This window comes from Leucopleurus acutus, assembly GCF_964270905.1.
Source record: "Leucopleurus acutus genome assembly, chromosome: 15".
Taxonomy (NCBI): Eukaryota; Metazoa; Chordata; class Mammalia; order Artiodactyla; family Delphinidae; genus Leucopleurus; species Leucopleurus acutus.
The window spans coordinates 1,990,138-2,004,314 of NC_139157.1; the positions used below are offsets into that span (position 1 = coordinate 1,990,138).

General features: G+C 51.8%; 1 protein-coding gene across 6 annotated transcripts in view; it reads right to left on the reverse strand.

The window, feature by feature from the left end:
* Positions 1–14,177, reverse strand: part of AFDN (afadin, adherens junction formation factor) — a 139,548-nt gene that overhangs the window by 10,910 nt on the left and 114,461 nt on the right. For all 6 annotated transcript variants that reach the window (XM_082855432.1, XM_082855435.1, XM_082855433.1 and 3 more), the window contains 7 exons: positions 13,747–13,812; positions 13,482–13,555; positions 12,989–13,107; positions 11,368–11,562; positions 10,697–10,788; positions 10,181–10,366; positions 7,059–7,985 (listed from right to left, as the gene is read on the reverse strand). In XM_082855432.1, coding sequence (XP_082711558.1) covers positions 7,059–7,985; positions 10,181–10,366; positions 10,697–10,788; positions 11,368–11,562; positions 12,989–13,107; positions 13,482–13,555; positions 13,747–13,812 — 1,659 coding nt within the window. The remainder of the gene's footprint in view (positions 1–7,058; positions 7,986–10,180; positions 10,367–10,696; positions 10,789–11,367; positions 11,563–12,988; positions 13,108–13,481; positions 13,556–13,746; positions 13,813–14,177) is intronic.

The following is a 14,177-nucleotide window of genomic DNA, read 5'->3' on the forward strand; positions in this document are numbered from 1 at the left end:
TTTACATTAAAATAGCACTGAGGCCATCGAGTTCAACCTCTAACCACCGCAGGAACCCCTGACAGAAAACCACTCAAGGTGTGTACTTCTGCATCTATATAGTCACTAGTTACTCTATAGGTTATTCATAGCAAACCCAGAAAAACGTTAACTTCTGGATCTGAACTGTTGGAGTGTATTTTTTTCCTAAACAAAAACAAAAACCGAACAACTTGACTCTTGCTTGGTTTCTGTGGAACAAAAACTGTATCTGGTGGGAAAGTAACTAACTTGTGTAATCACGCTTTTTCATGTCGGTGAACAAAAATAAAACATCTCAGAAAAAAATTAAAATTCCCTTCTCAAGGAGAACAAATTAATTTAACTACCTCTTTAGTATACTCTAGGTATAAGCCTAGAAGGATGCTAGGATAATTATTAGGTTTTGGAGTTTTTGTAGCAGGAGTAGATGCTAATGATTAAGAAGCACGGAAACAGTCAGAAGTGCCCTGCTGCGTGGAAACGCAGAGGAAAGGACTTAGCAGGAATTTTAGAGTCATCAGCACAAATTATGGGACACAGCACCCAAATAAAAATAACAAAATAAAACAGCAATTGATCACATTAAACATCTACAGAAAAGTAATTTGTGGAAGAATGTAAAATTGCATGAATGCATCAGAAGTGTTTCTGTTACCCAATAAAGCAAAAACTGATTTCATTATGTTCTATCAGTACTTTTTAGACCTAATGAAAAACAAGTTCTGAGCAAGAAAATCAGTACACACTGAATCAGCTCCTTTAAGTTAAACAGGATAATTTTAAGAAATCAGAGCAATTTCAATTCTCATAATTAAAGGTACAGAACTCTATCTTATAAATCTATCAACAGGCATTTTCTCTAAAAATCCTGACGGTGGTAAACGAGGAGCCTTTCCCTCGTGCTGTTTCACTGGTTTCTATAAAGGTAGCAAATGAACCAGTGCTGTTAGAACTAAGGCAGTTCCTTTCCACTCTTTGATAAGCTGTTTCAGGTATTTTCATTTTCAAAACACCGGCTGTTTTGCTTTTCAAAAATATGCTGCTTTACTCAAAAAAAAAAAAAAAAAAAAAAAAAGAGAGAGAGAAAAGAGAACCTCTTACTTTTCCCCACATAACAGAGCCGGTGGTACACCGAGGTGTACGGTTACGTCTCACAACACTTAAAGAGCGCTTCAACTTACGTTGGGAAGTTAATGGTTCTGAGAGCCAGTGCCTGACGGGGCCTGAACACTGTGAGGTTACATGAAATGCAGACAAGCTCGCTGTTTCACATTGAAGGAACGAAAAGTCGCATGCTATCAAAACAGTCTCGTAGGAAGTTCTACTTGGGGAAACCAGACTTGAATAGACACAGTAATCATTCTTATAGAGTGAGTCAAGACAGCCCAGACTGAAGCTACTCCAGCCAAGAACTAGGCTGGGATTCTGAAAGCAGCACGCAAGTCTGACCCGAGGCCTTGCGATACTGAGGCAGTCCGAAAAAAATAGTTAAAAAAATAGTACGTTGAGATCTGTGTGTTTAGACTTTATACTTTTTTTGGGGAATCTTCCCGGACCGGGGCACGAACCCGTGTCCCCTGCGTCAGCAGGCAGACTCCCAACCACTGCGCCACCAGGGAAGCCCTATACTTTATACTTTTGTTCCACAAAAATACAGTAACTTATATCTTTAATTTCGTGTTGAAATATCTGAATACAAAACGGGGCCAAAACATCCTTTACTTTTTGACATTTTCTCTGAAAAGCAACTGTAAGTCTGTTAAGCACATCACCCCTTCTCTCTGCAGGCCTTTTCTGCTTATGCTCCCACCCATTAAAAATACTCACCCTAAAACAACTTTAAGGCCCCCAGATAAAGAGGCCCCGATAGGCCACTTATTAGGACAGGACTCTGGCGTCCTGTCCTAGCACACGCAGCTTCCTGCCGCGTCTCGTCTCGGGGCGGGGGGGGGGGGGGGGGGGAATTTCCCTCTGGAGGGAGGGCCCTCCCCATCAGCAAACGGGAAGGGCTGCCACTGGACGACACCAGCTCTCGGCCCTCCGTCAGTGGGGCTCCCTGCCCCGGGTGCAGCCGTCCCCTTCTTTGTAACTGAAGGAACATGATTCTGTCCAGAGTTCTAAGGGGAGACCTACAGGTGCAGGCCTACTCCAGCAGCAGAGACAGGTAAGAAGCGTGCTTCACAGCAGCCCAGAGCAGACATCTGACGTTCGCCTAGGGCAGCTGTTCTCCCTCTGACACAACCACAGGAACTTCGTGTTCTACTCCCAAACGCACACATGCTGGTTTGAGTATGAACTTATTTCTCCTCTTTGAATAAAACTGACGCTTCCCGAAGGTGGGCTGTGTCTACCCTCCAGCCTCAACATCCTGGGCAGGGTCTCCCACCTGAACAGGCAGAGAACGCTCTGCTGCCTTCTGAGACAGGCCCCTCCGCAGGTACAACTCTCCCTTAAGGTTCCTACTGATTCTTGCTTGAGGTTTCTACAAAGCGTCTAGTTCAACTGCTTCCGTACCAGAGATGCTCCGGAGGGCCATGGCCAATTTCTACATAAAGGCCAAACAAGAAGGCGGCCCACAGCGTCTCTGAAAACACCCCCTCCCTGCTCTACCCAAGGGGGAGGGATTCTTCCCGTGAGCTGTCGGGTCATCTGAGACGGAAGATGAACCACTCAACTGGCAGGAGACGAAGCTGCGACGGGCCAGCTGAGAGACTGCTGGTCTCGGAAGCGTCTCCTTGAAAGATGGTTCGCAGTAACCGTTTTATCAGCAGCAGACATTTTCGTGAAGCACAGAGAATACTAAATATGAACCCAGAATAATCTGGTCGGGATCTCTACGCTCAGTCTACACGACATCGGGTACTAGGCCTGCCCTTCTCGTCTGCGCACGTTGCAGTTGTCACGGACGAGAGGGCCGCAGAAGCGGTCACCCAGCCGCCTAGAGCAGTGAAGGCTGAGCTCCCCTCCTGTCTGCAGGGGGCAGGACCGGCTGCCCCTCAGAGGTCAGCAGGGCCAGCAGGCGCGGCCGCAGCGCCGGGTGGGCCCGGGAGGCGTCCTGCGGGCCGGGAGACCCGGGGAGCTTCTGGAGGGGCCGGGGGCCGCTGCAGGGTTGCGGGGCTTCTGCGACCTGCCGGGCGGCGGCGGCCGTGTGCAGGAGAGTCTGCAAAGGGAGCACGGGCCCGGGCGAGCGAGCCACTCTGCAGGTGGTCAGCTTCCCAGGAAGCTGGGAATCCCTCTGCAGGGAGGGGAGAGGCGCCACGGCAGCCGCAGGCTCCCCAGACTGGGCGACTGGGAGAGTCGGGCGCGGCGGGGAAGCTGCAGGTGCAGCAGACGGCAGCTCGCCGTCCCGTCCCGTATGCAAGTGCACGGGAGGCTCGGGTCCTGGAGGAGGTGGGTGAGCGCAGGGGAGGGCGGCCCTGGGCCCACGCGGGGCGACAGGCACTCAGGGACCCGGGGACCAGAGCCGCCAGGGCAGCCTCGCCACCTCTCCACCTCTCCGAAGCTCCCATTTATCCCACGCGTCACCATAACTATCCCGGGACAAAGCCTAAGGAAAGGCCTTACAGACCGCACGGGCGGGGCCCTACACAAGCGGGCACACGCCTGTACCTGGTCCCCATCGTCCCCGGGGGGCCCAGTGCCTAACAGCCCCCGGGACAAGGCAAGAGCTCAACCTCTGCTGGGGAATCAGGCTAAGAAATGCTCGAAAACACGGTGCTTACCGTCAACATCAGCACTCGAAATAATTATCTTTTAAAGGAAGAAGAACCCGAACTACGCCTTTGAAATAAAAATCTCAGTGCACCCTTTACCCCTGGGTATTGTCACTCACCTGTCACCACCACGCTCCCCCCCCGCCCCCCCCCCCCCACTCAGGATTCTCTTGGGGCCTCAGTCGGCGCATCTCAAAGCTGAGGCCCCAGGCTGCCTGGCCTGCACCCGTGTGACAAGGACCTGGTACCTGAAGAGACGAGTGGGACTGACTGGTGTCTCCCACCCCCTTCCATACGGACACCTTAACACACAGAGAGGCAGGGAAAGAAGCAGATACTTCTCGTCTCTGTCTCATACGGAGAAAAACACAAAGCCCAGAAAACATGCCTCTCAGTCATCGGGGAGAGATGTTTTCGAGAGGTTTCCCTTTGGAGTGGCACTGCCATCATGCTATTTACATTGAAAACAAAGAACAAAACAAAACAAAAAAGGAGGGCTGTTATTTGGTGAAAAGGCCATTAGCGTCAAACCTGGATTCAGAGATTTTTTTAAAAGTAGTGTCAGATACTGGCCTTATATCATTTAAAAGCTGACTAACAAATGTTGACTTAGAGTCAGTATCAATACACCAGAGCATGAGCGTCTGGCAGCCGCGAGAGGTGCCGCCCTCAAGCATGAGGGCACTAAATGACCAACTCAGCTTCCCCAACATGGACATAAACACACCACAGTTACAGCAGAAGGCGGCCTCAAGTACTTGTTGGCAACGAACTGGTATAGCCGATAAACTAAACTAAAATCATGTGGTGTTACTGAAGAAAACACAGACTAAATGCTTACTGGAAATTCCTCTTTCTCTGCCAATAGACAGTTACACCCTAGACAGTTACATCTTAAGTGGCAAACAATGTCAATACCAGTTGAACTGAGCTTCTAATAATGAATACTTAAAACGTATTTCTAACGTAACAAGAAAAAAATAGATTACTCACTGCAAAATTTCTCATTTGCCTATGTATTTATGAGTACGTAAGAATACAGAGTACGAATTTTATGACTAAAACTGAGTAAAGGTCAAAACCATAAACAAACAGTAAGTAACAGTTAAAAAGTAACAGAGAAAAGGCAAAGAATAACTAAATCTAAACACATTCAAAAGCATGCTTCTAGAGTCAGGGAACTACAGATCCTGATCTAGGACACCCCTGAGAACCAGATCTACTGAAAACATAAAACCACCACCACTAAAAGGAAAAAAAGGAAATCAAGACAGGAAAAAAGTACCCAAGGGAAAGAAACAAGAACATACCAAATCTAGAACAGAGATTGCTGGCATAGCAGTCTGCTGCAGGTAACAGAGAAGGAAAAAAAAAAGAAAGATGAAGTGTGAAAAAAAGGTTCAGTTTAGATCTGTATCCGCCACCAGCGTATCTGTGGTTCCCATGCTCCATCTGTGTTTGAAGGACAACCCAGTGAGAAAAGTACGGAAACTACAGACCAATTTCCAGTATTCAGAAATAGAAAAATGCCCGCATGGTATTAAATCCTTGAGCTTTATTATTAAGACACACGGCAACTAAAATGAGTAAAATTTCCCTTAGCTCTCTTATTTGGAGACTAACGTATTAATCTTAAAATAAGTAATGATAAAACACACAGATACTTTAAACTATCGTAAAATATCGTAATTCATACTAAGAGGCCTTGAAATATTCAGTGTTTTTTAATCATTTGGAAAAACTGAGAGACATTCAATAAAATTTTAGCCTTCAGAGGAAAGCATAATTATAGAAATACTGCAACGTGGTTTCTAACTTCTCCCTCAACAGTAAATATTAATGACGTCCACTTATTTACCATAAACATCAGCTTCAGATTCAGAGCTAAGGCTGCGTCAGAGGTAAGCCTTCTTGCCTCGCATTGTGGGGACAGAGCCCCAGGGCCACGGCCACAGCAGCCTCTCGGGGAGCCCACCTGCAGCGCGTCCACTAGGACCCGGGTGGAGCAGGGGTGGCGGCCGTGACTGGCACACAGCTAACCACCTACAGACGGGCCAGAGTGCTGACCAGAAAGTGGAAATAGTTCAAAGGATCCTTATGCGGAAAATAATCAGTCCTTCATCAAACAGCTGCTCTTTCAAACAAAACAGTATTGATGGTAAATACAGTTGTTTTTGAGGACATTTACTACTGATGACTTGGAAACTACTAATAAAACAACGTAATGTTTACCATTTAGACCTTCACTTAAGAAATTTAAGTTTCCTCAGAGGAATTCCAGCTGAATTTTGGACCAAGTTACATATACGTCTGCTTGAGAACACAGAGCTAACAAGAAGTGTGTGCGGTGACATTCCAGGAAAATAATTCACAGAGCAAAGTGAAAAGGCATCACAATGCCGGCTCAAGGCACTCACTGCCGAGGGTCTAGGATTGAATTTCATCCTGAGCTGGAAAGATTCAAGGGTCTGACGGGACAGGAGACCCTTGGTTTAGGTCTCCAGTACAGATGACATCAGAGGTGGAATTAGAACCCAAATCCAAAAGACAAAAAGGACATGCCCTTTGCTGTTTTTTCTCAGAATACTGCATTATATCTGTAAAAAAAAAAAATCACTGAAGTGCATTAACGTAAAATGGTCCCTAGCACTCACTGCAAGTTAATCCCAGTAACTGCTTCTCTGTCAACAACTCTCCTGATACACAGGGTAACAGAGAATCTCAGATGCGGCACTTTAACAAGCGACTGCATTAAACTAATATAAATTTAAGTTTTCTTCTTTGACTTGACACAAAAGGAATAGAAGTTATTTTTATAACATGGAGAACCATGAATAAAATTCTAAGTTCTCACTCCCTTTAAGCTACCACTGAAATATAATTGCTTAGCACTTTAATAACACTCGAGAGTCTCCCTCTATCTGGGCCGTGACGCCGGCCCTGACCCTGAGCTGTGAACCGCCCCTCTGCTACCCCTGGGGAGCACGGACCATGGAGACCAGGGGCAGCGCGTCCCGGCCCACAGAGCCTGAGAGACGTTTACTCTGCAGCCGTTGAAAGACACGTTGCCAACCCCTGATCACGGTGATCACCGGCTATTAACGCGTCTTCTCCACCCACGTGCCAGCCAGCTGGCCGCAGCCAGTGGGCGCCCCACAGCTGTCAAGCGCCGTCGGACCGCGCAGAACCAGCGCCTCTCCAGCACTCGTGCCCAGAGCATCTCGCCCCGGCGCCGCAGGACAGCAGCTCCGGCCACACCCACGCCCCGCGGAGGCTGGGAGCCCGTGCCGCGTGCCCGCCCACCCGCCCGCCCGGCCCCGTTACCCGCGCTCTGCGCTCGGCCTCCAGGCGCTGCATGAGCAGCACGGTGTCCACGTCGTCGTCCTCCTCCTCCTCGTCGTCCTCGTCCTTCTGCTTGGACTCCTGCAGCCGCTTCTGGAACTGCCACTCCAGCATGAGCTTGCGCAGGCGGTCGCTCTCCTCGGCCGAGCGCTCGGCCTTGCCCTGCAGCTCCTGGATCTCGCGGCTCAGCAGGTCCACGATGTGCAGCTGCTGCTGCTTCTCCAGCTTCTCCCGCGCGTCCCGCTTCCAGGGGTCGGGGGACAGGCTGTCCCCCGCGGCCAGCTCCTCCCTGCTGACCGTGATGTACTGCAAGTCCCGGCGCTCAATGGTGCGCGGCTGCTGCTGGGGCTGCAGCTCCCGGATGACGGTGTCCGGGGCGCGGGCGGGGGCGGGCGGGGCGGCGGGCGAGGGCGGCCCGGGGGGCGGGGGCCCGGGGGGCGGCGCCTGCGCCCGAAGCTGGCCCAGCCTGCGCTCTTGCTCCCGCCGCCGGCGCTCGCGCTCCTCCTCCAGGCGCGCCTTTTCCTTCTCGTACCAGCGCTGCTGCTCCTCCCGCTTCTTCCGCTCTGCAGCCGCCTGGGCGCCGGTGGGAGGCGGCGGGAGGGGCGAGTCCGCGGGGACTCCGTCCCCATCGCCGTAGGGCCCGGGGGGCGGGTCGGTCCGCACCGGCGGGGAGGCGGCTGGGGTCTTCCAGCGCCCAGGGCCGCTCTTGGTGAGCGTGGACGCGGGGGTGCCCGCCTTGGAAGGGGGGCCCAGGTGCTCCTGGCTGGAGGTGCTGGAGCCCAGCGAGGAGCCCTGGTTGAGCCACGCGTCGCCGCCGTCAGACCTGCGCTCCATCGCCGCCTCCACCCTCTGCCGCTCCAGGTGGTACGCGACATCCTCCCGGAGCTCCTCCTGGGACCGGGTCACGCGCTGGAAAAAGAAAACGGGAAACCGTTGTGTTTCAGCCACCGTCAGAAGTTACTGAAAGTACATAAACAGTTCAGCTCAGGAAGAAAGGAGTGTTAGGGAAAGTGTGCGGTGAGCGTACAGGACGGGCCGAGGCTGCCCGCACCCAGCGCTAATCCCGCGACGGTGCTTTCCCAGAGGACGTCTGTATCTGTTAGAAAGCTAAAGGGGAAAAGGGAAAGCGTTGCGTCCTGTCCACATCAATGGCCAAACAGCGAAATGCACGAACGCTCGAGCTCTCCACATCCGGCACCGTCCTTGTTCTGGGGCCTCACGGGCGTCTGCACTGCGGTGCCAGACACGGGGCTGACCTTGAGCAGAGGAATGTGCTTAGTCTTGTGTCGTGAAGAGCGACAAGAACTACTTCTCTGCAGTAAAATTCTAATTAGCATTCAGACTAATTATCAAATCCTAGCCACGTGATCCATCCGCGACTTTCCGAGTCCCGCCAGCTGACCACGGGCCCACGGGCCCACGGGCCCACGAGCGCACAGAGCGAGCCGGGCGCGGCGAGGAGGGATGAGCCTGTACCCGAGTCTCAGAAAGGCGGCGGGATGATCTGAGGGACACACCCGCTGCACGTGTACGAAACAGAGTACACCTGCTTCGGAGGCTAGTCTTGCGCGTGAAAGAGGCATGTCTGAAAGTGGCGTGATGCGACAGAAAATGATTTTTTTTTTTTTTTAAGATGCTGGGGGTAGGAGTTTAGTAATTAATTAATTAATTTTTGGCTGTGTTGGGTCTTCATTTCTGTGCGAGGGCTTTCTCTAGTTGTGGCAAGCGGGGGCCACTCTTCATCGCGGTGCACGGGCCTCTCACTGTCGCGGCCTCTCTTGTTGCGGAGCACAGGCTCCAGACGCACAGGCTCAGTAGTTGTGGCTCACGGGCCTAGTTGCTCCGCAGCATGTGGGATCCTCCCAGACCAGGGCTCGAACCCGTGTCCCCTGCATTAGCAGGCAGATTCTCAACCACTGAGCCACCAGGGAAGCCCCCAGAAAATGATCTGCTATGATGTCCCAGCCAAACAGTTTTCTTTCCAGCCCTATTAATGAGTAGAAATTGAAGACACAAATCTGGAAAATAAACTATTTCCCTTTTCTCAAAAGGCACACCAAGAACAAAAAAAAGAAATATATCACTTGAAAAACCAGCAGCCTGCTAGAAAAATGGAACATGTACTTCCCACGTTTTCTACAGCTTTGCCGTGTGCGCAGAAGCACAGCACAGCTCTCTGACTACTGGGCGCACGACCTGCAGCTCACATGAAAGCACGACCAGACTGCCTGCTGCGTGTGGACGGCGCTTCTCGAGTACAAAGCTTTGGAGCTGGTGCATCCAGACCACACGCCTGCTAGCCCTCGCAGCCCAGTGACAACAGGGTCACCCTTCGCTTTCCTCGAGGACTTCACTTCGCTGCTGGTGCCCACTCACCGCCCCCCCGCGATAAGTCCTGTCAAATTCTTGGTCATTTCACCATCCACGTAAGTGACCCTTCAGAGCTCCCTGGCCCTCCTCCGGTGCTTATTACCCACGCTGGGAGGCCGAGGCAAACAGCACTCACAGGCCGTAGGCATGCAGGTCCCTGGCGCTGTCCAACCCCCGTGCCTCCACGCACGGAAGGAGGTCTGCCTCAGGGCGAACAGAACAGCCAGGCGACTCGTGCCCGGGCCCGTCAGACGGGGCTCCTCCCGGCCTCGCTCACGCTGCCCCTGCCGAGGCGACCCTCCTCGGGCCTCGTACCCCCAGCTCAGAACCCAGCTCACGTGATTACGGTCTAGGTGAGCGTCCCAGCCCAGCGTCAGCTTCAGCTTCACGGGCGGGACCACGGCCGTCTCAGCTTTCCCGTGCAACAGCCGCCGATGCGTGCCGAGTGCCGGGGACGCCTCCTGCTTCCCCCCGGCCCCACTCCAGGATCAGTGGGCCTCGCCTACAGACCCTAGTGAAGCCTTCAGCAAGACAGCAGAGAACCACCTTTCACGCCCAGTATTCTCTCCTACGCCCTCTTTTCCTCAGGTGACCACGAAACCCGAGAGAAACAAAGAGAGGACCAGCAGTGCTGCTCTGCAGAAAACGGCAGCTGTGCCCCGGAAATCCCTCCGTTTTCCCGCAAGCTGGTCCCCTTGAGGGCCAAGGACGTGTCGGGGCCCCGCCCCTCTCACCTGGACTGCGGTACTGGAGTGGCTGCTGTCCGTGTGCATGTGGGGCTTCTCCTCGTAACGGGGCCACTGGTCCTGAGGAGGAGCCGTGCGGTCCTGGGACTTGGAGGCCGGGAAGGTGAAGTACTCCCTGGTGTAGGTCTGCGTCGGGATGGGGTAGGCCTCGGCTCGGGGAGGAGGGGTCTGCTCCTGCAGACGGGCAGAGGGAAGGCAGCTGAGCTTTCCGCAGTCCGTACTGCAGACCGATCCAATCTCCAAGGCCCGCTTTTAAAGCAGGGTCCGTGTATCTTACAAATGGTGTTAAAATTTAAAGTGCCGGATCCTGGACTGAGAATAATTAAAAACATTTTATTTTGCCCCGAGTTACTAACTGAAAGCTCATTACCCATTATATTAAAAATTCAAAAACCCAAACACTCAGGAACCAGAAACCGTGAGAACATTTTCCTAGATAACTCAGGCCCCCTGGGGGAACCCAAGGGTCTGCTGTCGGAGCATCTGTGTGCTCACGTCTCAGACCTCAGCGCAGAGGTTTCCAGTGGAGACGGACGTTATCTTGGCCGCTGTCCCAGAGGTATAGGCGCCTTTCCCGCCGGGACTAGGGGGCTCATCTGTTGGTGGAAAACAGGAAAGAAAGCTAATGTTAAACAAGCCCGACGTAACATCGCGAGAGCTCTTTACAGGCAGTAACCTCGCGCCGGGCACCTGCACGCCGCCAGCGAGGCGTCGAGAGCACAGACACAGAAACAAGGCGCGTGGAGGTGAGGGCTCACCTCGCCCACTCCCGCCTCCTGAATCATCAAGAGCCCGGAGCCACGAAGCTGTATCTGCGAACCTGGTATCTGGGGCATGTCTCCTCCCAGGAAGCTGCTGCTTCCTGCTGACAACCCTTTAACACCATAAAGACTGTCTGCTGCCCCGCGCGGCATCCAGCAACCTGTGCTCCCCCCTCATCAGTGCACCTGCCCGGAGCATCCAGGAATCGACGTTCCCGGACTAGTCTTTATTTCCTGTTAGCACCTTAGCTGTAGCATCTTTCATGAAAACACATCCCAGGTGGCTAATCTACGCAGGTAATAATGTTCTTTTAATGCGCAGCAAAGCCGGGGCACCCTCCTCCCTCTGGCTGTGAGCGGGCACGTGGCGGGGCGCGCGTCTCGACGGGAGAAGGGCCGCGAGGCTCCTCTTACTTGCGACGTTGGGGCTGGAGCGGTGGTCAGCCCTGTTTTTCATCAGCCTGTCGTCGCCAGGCAGCTTCTTTGGTTCGCTGTATTCTGCCCAAGGCACCTGAGGGCTCTCCGGGGACCCGTTTTGAGCTGAATTATTATAGAGCTCAAAACCTTCACTCTTTGGTCGGGGTTTACCTGATCCACGACGATCTGAAACTGAAATCAAAACACCTTCAAGATCTGTTCCTTTGTTCAAGATCTTATCCTAAACACCGCTTAGTCTTAAAGGAAAGGTGAAGCTACAAATACTTAAAACTCCACGAGTAAGAATCTGTTTTTACCAGAAGAAATGAGGTGACTTTTATATAAAAGTAAAATCTTTCTGAAGAATCTCTAGGAAGTTTTCAAAGGAAGCAACATTTAAGGGTCACTGACGAGAGAAACGACTCTTTCAAAGCTCATTTTCTCACTAGCGTACCTGCTTAGGCAACGGGATTACTGTTAAAGTGACTCTTCTGGCTGAAACATCAACTCGCTTCCCTCAGTTTTTAAAATGTGTCTCGACTCCTTTGATCACCCAGGGTTGCTGTCCTCATCGGGAACCGCTGTGTCACTGCTGTGATTACTCACTCTTTACTTTTTAGCTTTCCTGTCCCCTCACTCAACGGCCCTGACCTATTATTTATTCCAACAGTTTCCCCCGTTGGTCCTAAACTCATCATCTAGTCTGCTTCTTTCAAATGACTATAAGACATCAGACAACCAATATGTTAAGTACCATGTCATGAAAAAAGCACAACCGCAGTGCCGTGTGGAGGCCTTGTGTCTGTCTGGTCCAGGCTCTCAGCGCTTCGGCTGCAGTCACTACTAGGCATGGGCTCCGGGCTCGCCCAGGGCACCGGCTCTGGGGATGTACATAGCCAGCCAAGGACATACAAAGTATGTGGGGATTTCACAGACAATGGGCATCATCATGGTTTTCCCCTGGTTTCTCAGCTAATTCTTTACAAAGCCCCACATTTATACAGATTTTATTCTGAGGTTTTTGATGTACTACAAAACCACGGTTCCCACCAACGAATTATTTATTCAAAAACTGAGCTTTTTAGTTAAAGTGAACTCTCTACGTAACAATCATGCCCTATCTCAGAGCATGCAAGACTGAAACAACTATTCGTACACACGCGTGTAAACATTCCTTCGGGAGAGGATTCTACTTGTTCTGTGAAGGCTTTATATCCCGTGTGTGTTTGTCTGTCAAAGATGAAAAGTCATTCCTCCACTTACTACCGACCAAGTGCCCCGAGTGCCGCTGGCATGTGGAACGTGCGGGGTCCCCTGCAGTCACCAGGCGTGTGCACGCTGTCAGTGGCTCTTGCGGGGGGTGGGGCCCTAATAAACTACCACCACCGTAGCGCGACTGGCCCCAGCAGCCCATGATCTAGTAATCCTGGGCACCGCGCTCAGCCTCGCGTCCTTCCTTAAAACCGGGGTAGTAACGACAACAGGGCCTATTCCACAGGGTCTGTGAGTATTAGACGAGGCCACGACTGGAAAAAGCCTGGCACACGGCAGGTGATCAGTAAGCATGAGCTGCGACTGGCAGCAGTCAATGGGGGCGGCGGCGACCCGCAGTCCTTACTTCTCTGCATCATGGGCGACGGCTGATTGAGCAGGGTAGCGAGACCGTGATAAATGGCTCCTTGCTTTGCTACTTCCAGCGTCACCACGGAGCTTGTCCTTGTCATCAGTTCTGCTGCCCTGGGAAGAGAGCATCACGGCTGTAAGAGAAGTGATTCAGGCACCCGTCCTGTCACCACGGCAGCTTGCGGTCAGGGCGAGGCCAGCACGCCCGCCGGCCTCACCCGCCAGCCTGAGTCAAGTTCTGACGGACTCCCTCCCTCTGACTATCAATAAGAACAGTAGATGGCTTCCAGAAATTTCAGCAAGTGCTAAGAGTCAAAGAAACGTATGCAGACTAAAATACATAATTTTTATGTACACTAAGACTTTTACACTTAGAGAGGAAGGGCATAGTTTTTAGCATGGTTTTTCGTCTTCCAATTCCAAAATTTAATATGAAATATCCCTAAAAAGTGCTCTTCTTAAGCTTTAAATAAAGAAAGAAACGATACCTTTCTTGAGAGAGTCCTACCAGACTCCGTCCATCCACGCTGAGGAGCTGGTCACCTGCAGCCAGCCGCCCGTCCTGAACACACCCGGAAGGCATGCGGACAGGAGAGGAGGGGGGGGACAGCAGAGAGAGAAGGGGGGAGAGGAAGCCAACGGTAAGTACGCTCAGACTTGGGTTTTCCACAGACTAGAACAGCCGGAACATCGCATGTCGTCTGTTAAACACACGACGCACTGAGAGCTGGCCGCTTTAAGAGTCATACCCACCACGTCAGCAGCACCTCCTTTTACAACAGACTTGACGTAGATTCCAAGTTTGTCTTGACCAGCACCCTAAACAAAAACAAGGTGGAAAACACCGCACTGAAAATACACAGTAAGAAACGTAAAAATAAAACATGCATATAGATGACTGTAAGTAAAGTCTTAGCTATTGTTTTTACATGAAAATTAGAATTGCGAAAACTATATTAATAGAATTAACACTCCGGTAAATATAAAGAAACTAACAGGAAATGCACCTACTTTGTCTTTCCAAATTAAGAAAAACTACTTCTGAAAAATCAGTCAGTCACCAGCCAGCTGGCGAGGTGACCACGACCGACCTGCAGTCCTGCAGGCAGAGATGAGTCCTGGCGGCACAAGTGTACGTGGGCCACGCTCGCAGCAAGCACTGCTGCTCACCTCGATACAAGAGC